The sequence below is a fragment of the Lactuca saligna genome, chromosome 9 (assembly GCF_052625555.1).
Source record: "Lactuca saligna cultivar CGN05327 chromosome 9, ASM5262555v1, whole genome shotgun sequence".
Taxonomy (NCBI): Eukaryota; Viridiplantae; Streptophyta; class Magnoliopsida; order Asterales; family Asteraceae; genus Lactuca; species Lactuca saligna.
In genome coordinates this window covers 12,941,696-12,959,129 of record NC_136425.1, presented here as the reverse complement: position 1 = coordinate 12,959,129, position 17,434 = coordinate 12,941,696, and the positions used below count along the sequence as shown (strand labels likewise).

General features: G+C 32.3%; 2 protein-coding genes across 4 annotated transcripts; both read left to right on the top strand.

Annotated features, from left to right (window-relative positions):
- The first annotated feature begins 6,034 nt into the window (after positions 1–6,034).
- Positions 6,035–8,624, top strand: LOC145017630 (uncharacterized). 3 transcript variants are annotated; one of them, XR_013666600.1, is made up of 5 exons: positions 6,035–6,899; positions 7,313–7,740; positions 7,844–8,081; positions 8,219–8,285; positions 8,379–8,624. XR_013666600.1 is itself a non-coding variant. In XM_078975623.1 (5 exons), exons 1-5 carry the CDS (start codon positions 6,164–6,166, stop codon positions 8,418–8,420), a joined length of 1,437 nt encoding a protein of 478 aa, XP_078831749.1. In that variant the 5' UTR covers positions 6,035–6,163; the 3' UTR covers positions 8,421–8,624. The 3 variants fall into 3 exon arrangements, 2 of the variants coding, with proteins under 2 accessions (XP_078831749.1, XP_078831748.1); XM_078975623.1 differs by having other exon boundaries at positions 7,316–7,740; positions 7,844–8,010; XM_078975622.1 differs by having other exon boundaries at positions 7,844–8,010.
- Positions 8,625–11,050: 2,426 nt separating this feature from the next.
- Positions 11,051–17,052, top strand: LOC145016003 (uncharacterized). Its single transcript, XM_078974450.1, has 2 exons — positions 11,051–11,420; positions 16,724–17,052. Exons 1-2 carry the CDS (start codon positions 11,051–11,053, stop codon positions 17,050–17,052), a joined length of 699 nt encoding a protein of 232 aa, XP_078830576.1.
- Positions 17,053–17,434: the final 382 nt, after the last annotated feature.

Here is a 17,434-nt window from a genome sequence, read left to right as displayed (position 1 = left end):
CTAGAAACACCCCAAGAACACCAAGATTAAGGTGTTCACGGCCCAAGAAGTTCTTGGACCATGAACCCCAAACAAAAGGGCCAAAGTGTGCCTTAAACTCTTCATAAGCCTTGGAAACTAGCCTAGATTCATTCCTAGTTGAGTTAGGGACTTGAAATCACCAAAAACACCATACCCATGAGAGATTATGGCCGTAACATCTAAGGCAATTGGTCCCAGGGCCGTAAACTCCTCAGAGGAGTTGAAAGGTGCCCTAATCTCTTCCAAGGACTAAACCATCAAGTAACAATGCTTCTAAAGGACATGTAAGACTTCAAAACACCAAATAAACTAAGGCTTAGGAGCTTACAGCCGTAAACTCAAGGGTTTACGACCATAAACTCATTAGTGTTATGGTATTGGAGAGTAAACTGAAGAATGGGGTCCTTTGGAACCATAAACCCACTAGCCTTGTCCTACAACAACTTAGATGCATTCCTTAGGGTTTATAACACTTATACAAAGTGTTTATCATGCTCTAGGATGTCTTAATATTTTCAATTAGTAGTTTAATACTAATTGGGTGCATATATATATATATATATATATATATATATATATATATATATATATATATATATATATATGTGTGATTATATGTTAACTAGGATCTTTGGGTGTGTACAAGTATTCACTTGACACTTAGCAATCCTACACCGTTCAGTTCATTCAAACCACCATCTACAGGTGAGTTCATACCCATTAATCAATGTTTTAAATGATTTTAAATGCTTTAAATGGTTGGGGGGGGGGGGGGGGGGATACAAGTAGAAAACATCATGCTATAGAATCAATCACATGTGATTTATAACTGTGTTTTCATCCAACCGATTTCACATGCTTCAAAATGTGATGTATGAAATGGTTTTCTATCTTAAAAATACTTTGTTATCAAATGTATTACTTTTGAAATGTTTAATTAAAATGGCATCAAGTCATTGTTAATTATTGTTCAAAACTCTTAAATGTCTTACAAAACCATTTTCATCTTCTTGAACAAATATATATATATATATATATATATACACACACACACACACACTTATGTTCTTATATATGTATTGATATGATAGCTTTCATCCTTCATTCAATTTCTCACACTCTTGTGTAGCAAGAGTGTATATACCTACTTCGAAAATCAATTACCTTCCAGTTAACTATTATAGGGATAGTTAGGAGATACATAACATTATTCCTATTACAAGGAATTACACCAGAGTCGGTTCACTCATGAGTCTATACTATACATTACATGTTACATGAATACGTCTACATCGATACGCTTAAATGAATACATTTACATATATACATTTATTTATATACAGTTACATGGATACTTGTACCTAGATTCAATATGATGAGTTACTAGTACATATTATACGTGTAAATTGTTCTGCCTATCCTAGTTTACAAGGATAACTTGACGGGACTAACCATTCCGGAACCCACCTGTTAGCAACAGAGGTAATGAACATCTACAGATGCCTACGATTAATACTTATATTAGGAGTACCTTTATGGGACTAACCATTCCTTAAACCTGTTGCTAGCTAAAGAGGAAAATGAACAATCTACGGATGTTCAAGGTTATACATTTCGGTAGTCGGGATGTCGTGTTTATCCTAATGCAAAAGGATAATACCTTTATGGTTATATTTTCCCTATTACTTTTATTTTGTGATACATTCACATAAACAAGGAGGTAGACTATATATTGTTAATAATAGTCATAAAGGGGAAAACCATCTTTGTTACTTTAAAACATACAGGTCTTGGTAGAAGACTACTTTCTAGTATACAGGTCTTGGTAGAAGACTACTTTCAAACATACAGGTCTTGGTAGAAGACTACTCTTATACTAATAGGAAATATGAGATTTTATAGGGTATTCATACTTATATCAATTGTTCATTCAAAGATTTACATGGCATTCATAATAACTTTCCAAAACAAGACAATGACACTTAAATACTTATGAATTCACCAGCTTTATGCTGATACTCGCTTTCAAAATAACTTGTATTCTTAGGTCACCAGTAGACAAGTACGATGGTCAGGTTTTGAGAAGACGGAGCACAGACAAGACTCGTCTTTTATTTTGATTTCATATCTTGGTGTCTTATTACTATTAAAGAACACACATGTATTAAATATTCACTTTTAATGCAATGGATGATGTTGTTGCTTGTTTACTACTTTGCATTGTTAATTTGTTATGATACTGTACATGACGTCCTCCACCCCTGAACGTTTCCACCGTTCTTGGTTTTGGGGTGTGACAGATTGGTATCAAAGCATTGTTTATAGTGAATATAGTATATCAACCCATAAAAGATATACTAACTATAAATACATTGGGATTAAAACACTCTGACTAAGAGTTTATACTTTTAAATAATAAAATATTCAAGTAAGTATACGTGCCTGCATTCATACTAAAATCGGTGTCACAACGACAAGAACAAAAGTATTAGGATTGTTGAATATCACAAGTAAGCCTGGGGATATATGGTCAGTCTTGGGAGTGACATAGCCTGATCAACTATGTTGGTCCAAGGAGTGATTAACATATGCCCAATAATGGTTGTGATGTGGCAACAAGTCTAAAAACTTACCAACACAACCACAAAGAAATATCATAAGGGGTATTTGATCTTACTGTAATTATCTTAGTTAGTTCCTCTAGTTAGTTATTTCTTATATCCCTTTTCTCGCGTAGTTATCATGGCGAGATTTCACAACGACGACCCGTACTTCCCAAACCAAGGCAACGCTGGATGGCTAGAAGAAGAACCAGAAGATGATCACCTAATCCCTTTGGATGATCACCATGTTGAGGGCTTTTCTGATAGTTCTGACTCGGAGCCTAAAGTCAACAACCTACCTCCAGCTGCTCAAAACCCAAACCTGAACCCCCGTCCTGCATTTCAAGGACCCACGCCTATGTGGGCCACAATAAGTTATCCTTTCAGACCCTAGAAAAGGTCGTAAGTGATAAAAATGATGTCCCAAATGGCTTAAAATGTCCCATCCATATAGTAGGAAGGTCTTAATGGGTTAAGACCATGTATTAAGAACTTTCCGGATGTCCAAAGTCTTAAAGTTCGAGACATGATGGTTCAAAGACACATTTGGTCGATGGATCTGAAATTTAGGCTTAAGTGCTTAAGTCATTAAGCACTTATTAGAGTTTTGGTGAAACTCGCGTACTTCCCACGTAATTTCTATACGCCCAGTGTACCGAGTCAACCACCCCGATGGTGGTCAACGGAAAACAGAAGTACGCCCCACGTACGCCCTCTGTTGGGCTTTTGACGAATTGGGCTTCGGGATTGGGCCGCATTTGGACTAGTTGGACTTTTGACGAATTAGGAGAACTCACTAAGCTTTGGGCTTAACAATTGTTGTATATGTTTTAGGTACTTCTGATGATCGTGGGAAGGCGAATGTGTGATCGTGCACCTCCTTATATTTTTCATGATTTGATTATGGGGATACTCTGATGCTTAAACTATTTTGAAAACAAACTGTAATAAGTTAATGGTTTTAAATGATTTAAAATTTTTTAAATTGGATTGAATTTTTGTGGATGTTACACATGATGAAACAACCGAACAACGGGGATTTCACTCTGGCATCATCATAGGCTATCAATTGCAACTCGTTACGTATCTGTGAGTAGACCAGAACAACTCTGCTACATCACGAACGCAAAGGCCTACTGGTTTAAGGGACTTGTTAACGTTACCTAACGGCCATGTTAAATGTAACAGAGATGTTACTGCCTTGGCTAAGACCCGATCTTGTTCTAAGATAGCCAAAGTCGGAGCGGCAACTCATTTCTCATCATAAGGGAAGAACATTTCATGTGATCTCCTCATTCACTCACAACTAATGAGAAAGCAACGAATAGCCCAAGTGACGCCCATAATTGACATCACCTGGCGGTTAGTTAGTATGAATAACTCTCATAGTAAGAGGAAGCCACGTTTCACGCACACGAGGCAGGGTCCCCACAATTCGTTAGTAACAGGTAGAAAAGGAACTCTTCCGTCTCAAGGAAGGGATCTATATTCTCTCTTATGAAGATCACCCTAAAATCTCTCTCTCTCTCTAACAAAACTAACTTGATCGTCGGAGCGACGTCCCAGGAGAACATCCGGTCGTCCTTTAACGATTCTTTTGTATTTGTGTTCTCAAGGAAGCACTCAGGTCAGATTTATCCTTCAATACCTAAACCACCTGTGAACATGTCACAACAGGAACCGACAAGGTTATAGGTACCTTCGGTTTTGTCCAGGGTCGGTTTTGATTTTTTTCGATCTGATATATGAAATCCGTTAGTTGATTGTTTATAAGAAACTTATTCCAATGCAAACATATGTAGTATTTTTTTTTCAAATGTATGTGTAGTATTTCTAAAAGATATATGTATACTATTTATTTTGTAAGTGTAATATAATTTTATTTAGTTAGTAATTATTGTTAATAAATTAATAACTAGTTCAAATCTACTATAATAAATGATTTGTTTTGCCACATGTCATACTGTTCATTTAATTTGCCAAATGCCATTTTGTGGTTAGTTTGAATTAATTTCTTTTCCACATGTCATTTTATAGGTTTTTCTATTTTAATAAAATCCACATAATACTTTAATGTAATAATTACAATAAATCCATATACTAATAAAAAAGTAGTTCTTTTGCAATGTGTCACCATATTAATCCTCTTAGTTAATGTGTTGACACTTGTTAATCTATTAGTTATCCATTTTAAATTTATTATACATTCTCATTAATGTGATGCTATTTGTCAATGTATTTATTCTTTATTTTAAATTAAAATTTTAAATTATATATTATTGTTTTCATTAATTCACAAATAAAAAATGTCTAATATATATTAAAAATTAATTTTTACATGTATATTTGAATCAACGATTATAATTTCACGTGACTAATAAAAATATCCCTTAATTAATAATTTAGTTAAAATAATTGATGAATAATTTTGAGTTTTTATCATAAAAGTTTAATTAATTTTATAACCGTGGTTCCCACATCTTATAAACTAGTGTAGTAATAAATGCATATTAATTTCATTAATGGATTTAACTTATTATTTCAAAATTCTCAAATTATTTTTCATTACTTTATTTTGTTTATTTATTTTAATTTAAAAGATATAAAATTCAATTTTAATAATTTATTATTTTCTTATAAATCCAAAGTTCTTAGCTATTTAGACCTTCATATTTAATTTTTTTAATTAACTCATGTAATCATGGATCTTATACCTAGTTTATTATATATTAACATTTTATTTTGTTAGATTTTTATGATAACATAAATCATGATATGATTGTAATGAAAAAAAAGAAAGAGTATATATTTGTAATTTATCTTGTCTAATTAGAGCTGACAAAAATCGATCCGACCTGTCAACCCAAATCCGAATCCAACTCAAAATTAGCGGGTTGGATTGAAATTTTCAACCCGTTTAACTTAAATGGGTCAATTCGTTTAACCCATTTAATTAAATAGGTTGGATTGGATAAAATTTATTAACCCATCAACCTATATAACTTTATATATATATATATATATATATATATATATATATATATATATATATATATATATATATATATATATAATTTAATAATTATTTGAATATTATCATGTTTTAATCGAAGTATTAATTTGTTAATTGTAATGTTGCATTATTATTATCTATGTTTAATAAAATTCAATACTAATTTTCATCCTTTTTTTTAGTGTCGATAATACCGATCATTCTTTAAAATCACTGTAAAATTAAACATTTTTAATGTTATTTAAACAATTTATTTGTATAGATGAATTAGGATTGTATTTTTGTAATGAAGTTTTATTTACGTTTTGTAATGAAGTGATATAATATTTATTTAATTGATTTTAAATAGGTTAACAAGGTTGGTTTGAAGTTTTAAATAATCAGCTTTTAAATGAGCTGAACCAAAAGTCGCCCATTGCGACCTCTATGTCTAATACTTCAAAGTTCAAACGGAAAAGGTCTTTCCGCCATCTTTAACTTCAAACCCTAATTTCAAAATCCCAATCACTTTGCAAATTTGTAATTGATGGACATCGACGTATCTGGATGGATTCTTGAGTTCCTTCTCCGTCAAAGGTCACTTGACAATGGTACGTTAAATGATCTAATCCGCGTTCTCCCAATTCCTGACAACAATCTGAGACTTAAAAAGAGCCTAATCCTGCGAAAAATCGAGTCGGATATAGAGAAAGGTACAATCTCCGACCGTACAATCGAGTTTCTCGAACAAATTGAAGAGTTGGAGCTCAGAGAAGGATCCGTTGAAGTTTCAGAAGCCATGAAGGCAGCTTATTGCACGGTTGCGATGTATTGTACTGCAAAATCTATAGAAGAGGGCGCTGGTGATATGAAAGAGAAGTATACTACTGCTGTGAGTAGGATTTGGAGTGGTCGGATTCGTGATATTGAGATATCTGATGTGGCGAAGATAGTGGGATTGGTTGAAGATGACTTGTTGCGTTGGATGAATGATATCGAGGCTGGGGTTTTGGATTTAGATGTTTTTAAAAATGTTTTGGCAAGGTTTAAAGGATTGGATGTATTGGAAGTCCTTCGTCGGTATGTAAATGAGGCAAAAGAAAAGATGGGTCCTTCCTTTATTGAATTGGCATGCGAGACAATTTTGAGTGATGATGCATTGAGCAAAATCATGGGTTTGAATGAAGTTTCAGAACTCAATAATCAGATTAAAGACAATACACCAACTGTTGCTCCGGTTGTTAGTCAAGATGTGAATGCGGATCCCAATAGCAAGGGTAATGGTACGTTCAACTTCAAAATCACTGTTAGTGTTTCACTACATGAAATCTCTCCAGCTCAAACTGTATTAGTTTTTAAGTTATTTTCTCCCAATTATGTTTCTCTTGAAGTTAGTTTTCCCTATCACAGGCACTCGCCAAAACTTCAAATTTTTCTAAATTTGAAATTGATATCTGATCTATGGTGTTAAAGAACATCATGTTTGAGACGAGACCTTTTTAACTTGTTGCATCCGATCCCATTTCAATGTTGAGTTGCTTCTTGTAAATGTATATGTGTTCTGTATTCAGTTGTCTTTTTCATCCTTTCATTGATGTTGCTTTAGGATCTAGTATACATGCAATTTTTGCCTCTGGTTATCATAATGATGAATTTTGCATTTTGAGATTAATGGTTGATGCTACTCTTGATGAAGAAGCATTGCGGACACGTGTACTACCAAGAGACAAGCATGGTGGCCCAAGATGTTTCAGAAAACCAGGACATGGTGGAACTCACAGAGGCGCCAAGATTGTTGATCCAATTGAGACCAATGCGTATGATCACCTTTCTACCCCTGAAGTGAATAAAGTACGAGAAGCCCTTAAGACCAGTTCTTTTGAACTTCATGCAATAGTGAAGGACCCTCTTGAGAAAGCATTACGCATTGCTGAGTCTTTAAAAGCCAACACAACAGGGGAAAATAATGAAAGTAGGGTGGAGGATGTTGAAGCTCCTAGTCCCTCACATGATAGAAAAGGTAAAAATCTAGAAGCCAAGGAAAATGATAGTGTTTGTAGGGATCAAAGGGATAAACATAAGCCCAACCTATTTGAACGAAATAGCACTGCTCATACTCTTGAGGTAACACCTTCTTGCTTTTGTGCATTTCCATATTATAATTTTTTGTTTTATGTAATCCTTATCTTTTGGCAAATATGATTACATTTGTTTTTTCTTTGTGTAGTGGAGTGACTCCATTGAAGGGTCACCAACAAGACCTCACTTACCAAGCCCTAAAAAGAGAGCAGTCTCACCTTTAAGTGTATACAAAATGGCAAAACTTGTAAAACACAGACGAAAAAAGAGATGGACCACATTAGAGGAGGACACTCTGAGGACTGGTGTTCAAAAGTCTGTTATAATTCTTAAGCATTCTCTTACCTTAAAGTTTTACCATTTTTCATATCACGAATAAAAAAAATGTAAGAACATTTAATGTTATGTGTAAGTAGTTAGCACATTGGTATTATGGATAAAGAAAGAGTAAAGTAGGTTGTTATTTTCTGCAATATGCATAAATAAATATAATTTTGATATAAGTTTATGTTTGTTTGTGAAGGTATGGCAAAGGAAATTGGAAGGTAATTTTAAATATATACCGTGACATCTTTGAAGATAGAACAGAGGTAATGGATGCATCATTTTATATTTTTTGTTAATAGTTAATAATGTATCTTAGTATTTGTATTAAGTGCAGAAAATTGATTGATGGTTTTCAGGTTGATTTGAAGGACAAATGGAGGAATCTGACTCGCTGGTAAACATAAATTGTTTTGAAACAAGTGAAGGCAAATTAAATGGGATTTTTGTTGATATTTTTGTAGCTTCATTTTCTGGCTATGTAAGTTCATCCATTGGTATGTGTTTTTGTGTATCCTGTTTTTGGGTTTTATGACGATGCCTTCCTTATGTGTATATAAACAGTGTAGCTAACATTCCCTTTTATATATGTTTATGTTTATCGAGTATGATAAACATTAATTGGCACAAAAAGAAAGGAATAATTAGTTAAGGGGGTGTTTGGATGCGCATTTGAAAAGTGATTATGTGATACTCAATTTTGAAAGTTGGATGGACTTTAGACTAACATGAATTAGATTTCGAAAATCACTCATTTAATCCATATATAAAGTGGAAATACGATAAGGGCCATAATGGATTTTGGAGTAACTTTGAGGGGTTATGCATGATACTCTTATATCTATAAGGCTTAAAATGAACCTTAGGAAAACTCTAGGAGGTTGTTTGTGAATATGGCCGTATTATAGAAGGTTTCTTTTAATGTTCGAAAGCTACATCAAATCATAAGGCGGGTCATGGTGTCTGAAAATATCAAAGAGAGGACCTGAAAAGTAGGGTGTTGTCGATAACGACCCTTTAACTTGTTTTAATCATGCACTTCGAGTCCCACCTTAGCTTATCCCACTTGTTTATCTCAAATCACATCGATAGAATGTTTGAACCACAAATAAGCAATCTCTGAAACTCAAATCGTATTTCTAAAAAGTAATATGTCTGATATTATTCTCATTATTTTTATCGTTTCAATCATCCATTCGACCGGAAGAAAATACAACGTGTATGTATTAACAAAGAAGTTAAAAGTATAATACGGTAATAGAAAAATAAAAAATAAAAATAGGATCTTATGATGTTCAAATAAATAAATAAATATACATTGTTGTTAATTCTTACCTTTAGTTCAAAATTTAATATATATGCACAGATCTTTTCAGCTATTAAAAAGATACATTTTCTTTTGATATTTGATTTCAATATTTGTGGTTGATTGACAAATATTTGTCTGCGATTGAATTGGCGGGGTGTGGGAAAGACAACGTTGTCTTGTCTCATATGTTGAGCCATTTTGGTACCTTCCTTATCTTACGCCCTTTCACAACAGGTATGCTGACATGTTGTGGAGCCAAAAGTCCTACCACCCACTTAATGTGAAAAGCTTGCTACTTTACGTTTAATTAAATGAACTTCTAAATCACGTTATTTTATATTTTGCAGCTTAAACATTTATATTCTACATTTTTAAATTTTTTGGTGATGGATCCATGAGTTTTTTATAAGTAAAATAGCTTTTGAGTTTATATATATATATATATATATATATATATATATATATATATATATATATATATATATATATATATATATATATATATATATATATATATATATATATCCAATGGGCTCAAATGTCAGCAATCCTTCGGTTTGGTTTCACATTGGGTTACATTGATCTTGGTTATCGATTAGTGTATGTGATATGGGTAGTGGTGCACAAATCGGTTCATTTTTTAAACCGGTTCGGTTCACTACCTAGCCAATCAAAACTGGTTCACTTAAAAAATTAGTCGAACCTATCTAAACCGGTTCGATCGGTTCTGTACTAGTTCCAAACAGGTTCATATAAACCGATTCTAAACCGGTTTCAATAACTAAAATCACGAACGGGTATAAACCGGTGGTTCGGTTCACTGTGAACCGGTTCAACGTAAACCAGTTTACCGGTTCGGATCTTGAACCGGTTTTTTTGTGCATCACTATGGGTGAATGATATCCATATCTTCATCCATAGAAGAATGGTAGAGTTTTAAATAAGTTAGACATGCCATTTAAAATGACGACGAAATCCATCAAGCAAGAGATACAAGAAACAATATCCGGTTCCCCAGGATTTCATTTCGTTTACTCAAATAAGCAAATCAAATCAAACATTAATTTTCATTTGGGACCCAGAGATTTCCAATCAACATGTTAAAAAAGATTAAATACTTCTTTTTGTTTTTTTTAATTAAGTGAGTATTCATACTAAACACAAAAATTGAAATATAATTTATATAAATGAATGGACTTTAAGAAAAATTGTCAAGTACACTTATTCTTTATTGATTCTTACCGTACTTGGTACTTCTATTTTGTTTTTTAAAGATTAACTTGTTATCATGACTCTGATAAATTTTTATATATTTTGTTTGTGAAAATGAACAGAAATGATTATGCTTTTTTTAATTAATAAAATTAGTAGGACAATTAAAAGAAATATATTTTATAAATACATAAGAATTCATTACCATACAAAAAGCACCGTTATCAATATCAATCTTTATTTTAAGTTATTAAAACGTCTTTTAACTTTTATAATATATATAGATTTTAAGGTACATCCCTAAAATAAAATAATTAATTGCACACAGATTAAAGAATATACCTAAGATATTTTTTTAATCTTATTGGAGTTGACCAATCAAAAATAGCCACATGTCCAACATATATCACCTCAGATTCAAAAACAATCTTTCATTCTATTCAAATTCACCACAGCGGAGAGCCTCTCTCTCTCTCTCTCTCTCTCAAAAGAAACATTCCAAGATCATCGATGGTTCTGGCCACGGCGTACCGCCGGCTACTGCAAACCGACATCCAGGTTCCTCCGGCGGCAGCCAATGGAAGCTCAATAGACGGTGGTTACACAGCTGGTGATGACAGCTTTGACAACAATATGATGATTATACTTGCTGTCTTGCTATGTGCATTAATATGTGCACTCGGCCTTAATTCGGTAGTACGTTGCCTCTTAAGGTGTAGCCAAACTTTTGTTTTCGAGCATCCTAGACAACCCACTGCACGAACATCATCAAACGGTCGGGAACAAGGGTGGTTGAGTGACATTCCAGTGGTGGTTTATCAGTCGGAGATGAAAATTCCGACCACCGATTGTCCGATTTGCCTCGGAGACTTCAGTGAAGGTGAAAAAGTTAGAAATTTGCCGAAGTGTAAACATTGGTTTCATGTTAAATGTATAGATAAATGGCTTCTTTCACAATTATCTTGTCCGGTATGTAGGCAGCTTTTGTTTGAACTAGATGAAGTTTAATTGAGTCTGTAAAGTTTACTTTGTCGTTTTTGTTCGATTTTATAAAAGTGTATAGCGAGTTTCGAAAGTATTTTGTTTATGAGGGACCTTAGTGTAAAATAAGAGACCGACGCAGAATTTTACAGTAGAAGTTGCACGGGAAAGTTCGGGGTTGCACAATAATAGAAAAAATAAAAATTTTATAAAATTTCAAAATTTTTTCCACTTCGACCGGAAAAGTGAGGGCTTGCCGGTGCCACCGGTGACCCCCTTAAATCCGCCCGTGTCAACTTGTAAATATTATTTCTCAAAGGTTTAACACAAGATTATTATTATTCAAAGGGTTCAAAGGGTGTGGTTCCGTGTAGCTTTATTATATGTGATTTTCTATCGTCGTGGAAATTAACTTGAATGCAGCTTTATTGCGGGTGTTTATATATATATATATATATATATATATATATATATATATATATATATATATATATACTAGTTGTTTACCCGCGCTAAGCGACGGGTGTGCATTATTTCTCCAGAAGAGATTAGTTTTTTTACGCAAATGAGAGTAAGATGTGGTGGTGAGGGTTAGGGTTTACGCAAAAGTTGTACACTCATTTTTTTAGATAAAACATCTTAAGTTATATGAGTATTGGTTCCATTACTTTAATTATTTAAATTAGTCGTTTTGCAACCAAGACAACAATTTCTAGATGCTTGAAATCATTGTTTTTCAGTAAGAGATAAAAAAATCAAAAAAAAGTTGTTAAACAGAAAATACCGATTAATTTAAATTGTGCGAGGTTTTTATAAGTAAACCATATCAATATCTTATGTTATATAAAATGATAACATTCAGTCTTTAAAGCAAAAATAATGAACTACTGATAAATGGTTTCCAAATTAAATGTAATAAATCAGTTTCCCATCCACTTTTAAATTAAGAATAGTAAACAATTATTTCACTTATCAAAAAACATTTAACTTGATTTAATTTATAATAATATAGATGAACAAAATGAAAATTATTTTTGTATTATATAATTACTTGCCAATTCCAAAGAAAAATATTTAAATTCTTATTAAATAATAATTTACAATATATAAACATTTGAAAGTAAAACTCACGATTAAAACTTAATATTTAGTTTGATAACAAAATGTTTTCTAGTTATATGTTTTTGGTTATTCTTTTGGAACGATATAGTTAATATGATTGTAATATTTAGTTTGATAACAAATCTTTTCTAATTACATTCAAACCAAAGCTCAAAACCCATAAAGTTGTAAGTACTTTAATTTATAATATATAGAATTGTTGAACCAAATATATTTCTCTAAAAAAGACAATAATATTTAATTACATTAATACTCATATTGGTATTTCTGAATTAGAAACGTCATAACATGAAAGTGAAACCAAATATCTACTTTGACGTACATAAATCACTAACTTCAAATAAAGATTGTCTTGAGGTACACGCCAACTTCAAACATTTTGCAAAGAAACATCCGTAGTGTCGCCAAAAGTAACTTTAGTAACCTATGATAGAATTTTGAAGCATTGTCAGTTTGTCTCTAGTTCTTTTGTATGTTACAAGGTTAAATATAATTTAAGTTTCAAAGTACAATGCCTAAAAAAAACATATGTTTAAAAAAAATGAATGTAAGATGTTAAAGAATAGAAATGACAATACTGTCAAACTAAAATAAACAAAGAACATGTAATTGACATATGCAGATAAATGGTTGTAAATTGCTATTTTTTTATTCATCTTTAAAAAATAAAGGAAACAAAATATATGGATAAAAAAATGTAATTTTGTCTTTGTTTCGATCAAAATGACGATGTTGCTTGTTTGGCTCACGTTCTAATATTACCATACTATAAAATGACATTATGTAAAGTCTTTAATCGTTGCGAGTGATGATAAAGGCAAACAAAAAATGGCATCATACTTGACTGTTTACGACATCAATCATACACAGCCACATACACACACAAAACACGCTCTCATATACTACACATACACACATAGCAACAACAACACACACAACTCAAGAAATCTACTTTCATTTACCTCAGGCATTCTACTTTGGAAAATCTATAGAAACAAAAATAAAAGTATATTGTTATATTTGACAAAAAAAATGTAGCTATTTCTGGCATTTGATCCAAAAATGGCTAAATGCAATGCATCAAGTACAAAAATTGCTAATGGCAAGATAAAACAACTTACTTCCACTTATCAAAAAATTCACTTCCATTTGAATAAGACATTATATTCTTGAAAATCAATCCCAAAAAAATAAAGTGCATTATTATATTTAATAAAATAAAACTATACTGTAATTTCTTGCATTAAACCTTAACATATGGGGGAATTGAATCATACTTGGAAGTACCAAGGAAGCAAGGATTAGCTCGGACATCATTAAATGATCCTGTCAAGAATAATTATTTTTTGGTTATAATTAATCCATTGATACAAACATAACCAAATATGTTTAATATTGTATCAAAAGTGTAATAAGCATGTTTTTATAAATCCACCAAATTAAAACATAGATTTTTTTTTTTGTCAAAATTAAAAAAAAAATTTCTTGAAAAATACTAATATGTGATTAGAATAAATGCATAATGTCACCATGAAAGTCAGCCATAATACTTGCTTTGCTAACTCTTTGCCTACAAACTTTAACCTTTTACTACAAAAAAAAAAAAAAAAAAAAAAAAAAAAAAAGCTGCTAAAAAGCTCAAGATAGATAGCTTCCAATAGGTTAAAAACAAAATAACATCTAATAAGCTAATAAATACTTTATCGGGACTTACCAAACAAAAATGTCAAAAATATCAAACAAAAAGACAAATTATTGAGTTTTTTAGCAGCACACTACACAAATTCACGTAGGATACTTACCCATGGAATGTTATTGTTATGGATCGAATAGGTTCTAGTGAAGATTGGTGATGGTTTCTTTTGATATTGTTGTGGTACTTGAATCAGTTAAAACCTACAAATCAAGAACCAAAAATTTGTCAAAAATATATTACAATTGTTGAACAGTTAGTCAAAACCGAAAACCTGAAAAATTCAAAACAAATCCATAACAAATATGTGTATCTCTGATCGCATAACTGGTGAAATTAACCGCACCTACCCATTTTGCTTTAAGTAGCTTCATTTTATGGCCTGAGACATTGTTCCTATAAACACAAAGTTAAACACACACATACAATTAAACATAGACCCACAAATTGTATTTATTTTAATCAGAATAAAAAACCACATGTAAATCAAAAATCAAGAATGGAAAAAATCGATTTAAAAACTAAATCAGAAAATATAAATCAATGTACCTGAAACATAGGGGAAGGGGGGAGCTAGTTGCATCCATGGTAGGGCTTGGTTAGCAGAGACATGAGTGGATTGTTGATGAATGTAAAGAAGGATAGAGGACCATCATAGTTCCTCTGCGGATCTATATGCGTTAAATGGGAGAGAGAAAGTTAAGTGAGAAACGTGAAGAAGGGGTGATGGAAATTCAGAAAAATAAGTCAAATAGCTTAACCTAGATGTCGACCAGATTGAACATCAAGCTCTTTTTCATGGATTTATTATTAAACACATATACATATAGAAAGATACCTCAATTGGCAAAGAATCTGAGTACCAAAGATGGCATTAAAATCTTGAAAATGCCAAAATAAATAAACAAAGAGAAGAATAATCAAGATTACTAACTCCTTAAAAACTTACCTCAAGCATCTTCCTTTTTTGTGATTACCGTCTTCAAATCATACCAAAATCTGCAAGAAACATGTGGCTGCTAAACAGCTAAAGGCACATTAATAGCAAAAAGAATGATTTCTCATCTATTGAAAATTACAAAACCAAAATAAAACCCAAATCAAATGAAATAAGAGGATGAAAGTGACCTTTAAAAAAACCCACCTTTTAGATATGGGTTTCGCTGCAGAAAAAACGAAAAACACAAAATTAGTTCCTCTTTAGTTAAATTGATTTGTCCAGGTCGACAACAAGGGTTTCTGGAGAGACCCATGTTCCATAACTATTGACAAAAAGAACCAGAAATCAACCTTTATTTGTTCGTGTTTGTGTGTATGAGTACAGAGAGACCTGCCATTGTATTTCCGTTTATTTTATGGATAATATATATATATATATATATATATATATATATATATATATATATATATATATATATATATATATATATATATATATATATAAGAGACATACTAACTCTTTAAAGTGTGATCCAATAACCCCACAAATGAAAACAAAATCATACCAGGTACATCGATGTTGTACCTAAAATCGAGAAAAAGAAACAACAATACCGAGAGAGAGAGAGAGAGGGGAGAAAGAGATGTTGAATATATGTTTGGTGGTATGCAGGGGTGAAGAAGTTCAAATTCAGGGTTTATGATTCGTGAAGAGAAGCCTGCAATGTTGGTGGCGTATGTAGGGACAACAGTACAACGGTTATGGTGTTGATTGTGGATGACGGTGACGATTGTGACACTGCATATGAGATCTAGGGTTTTGGAGTGATGGTGATGGTTGTGAAATATCGTAAAATATAGAGGGAGATGGTACCATATCGAAGTGGTGAAGGGCGGTGGCAGAAAAGGTGGACTTCCACGGGGTGGTGAATGGCGGTGGCGGAAATGGTGGACTTCTAGGGGGTTGATCATCTAGTTGAGAGAGAAGAACAGGGTGGCCGGTGACATACTTCTGGGTTGTAGCGACGACGTCATGAGGGTGGTGGTAACGGAGGCCTGCTGAAGATTCAAGAGAGCAAGTAGAGACATAGAAGAGATTTGGGAGAAACGATGGTTTATAGATGATATTAGGGTTTTCTACGTTTACACATAGGGGCGGGAGAAGGTACGTTTTCGTTAGGCTTAATAGATTTGTAAACAGTGTTATAATAAGTGTACCTTTTAATTTTCAAGAAATAGACAATATGTTTAATAATATATATATATATATATATATATATATATATATATATATATATATATATATATATATATATATATATATATATGCATCCTAAAAACATAATGTGAAAAATGGTTTTTTGTTTTTATATCAGTTATCTTTACCACCGAGTTTAGGAGCTAGTGTTACCATTTTCTAAGTTGTGTATATATATATATTTTGGCAGACGACATATTTGGTGATGATATAGATTATGAGGTTAATGGTTGTAAAAAATTAAATGTAAAGGTTGATGAAGGCCACGTTATGCGTCTTTCAAAGGCTTGTGTCCTAGACAATACGGAGAAAATAGACGTGGCTGTTTGTTTGCAAATCAGTGTTGAAGGCAAACAACATGTTATTGGACACCTGAACCCTCTTAGCCGGCCCCAACAAGATTTGTTCTTGACGATTCACAAGGACTTCGAAATATTTCATTCTTGGAGTAATGGCATTGTCTGCATCACTGGATACCAAATTAGAGATGATTATGATCTTAGATATCCTTTTCTTTAACATATGTTTTTTATATATTGAAGTTTTGTGTGTATTTGACTCCTTGACCTATTTGTGACGTGTGTTCCGTGATCACTTCTTGTAAAAGTGATACATATGTTGATGATAATGAAGAGGAATGGCCAACTAAGAAGGTTAGTTTTGACATTTTCAGTTGAGATAGAATTATGAATAGATTTTCTGTGTTGTTTATATTTGTATACATTAAAACAACTTAATTTATATGATTATGTAACGTGAATTTATTGACAGGAAACTCTTTTAAGAATTTTAATCACCTTGTTTTCCATAGATAATGATGATCTAATCAATTAGGTACTCTGGTATTGTTATTAGGGCTGTAAACGAACCAAACGAATACGAACAATTTCTTGTTCATGTT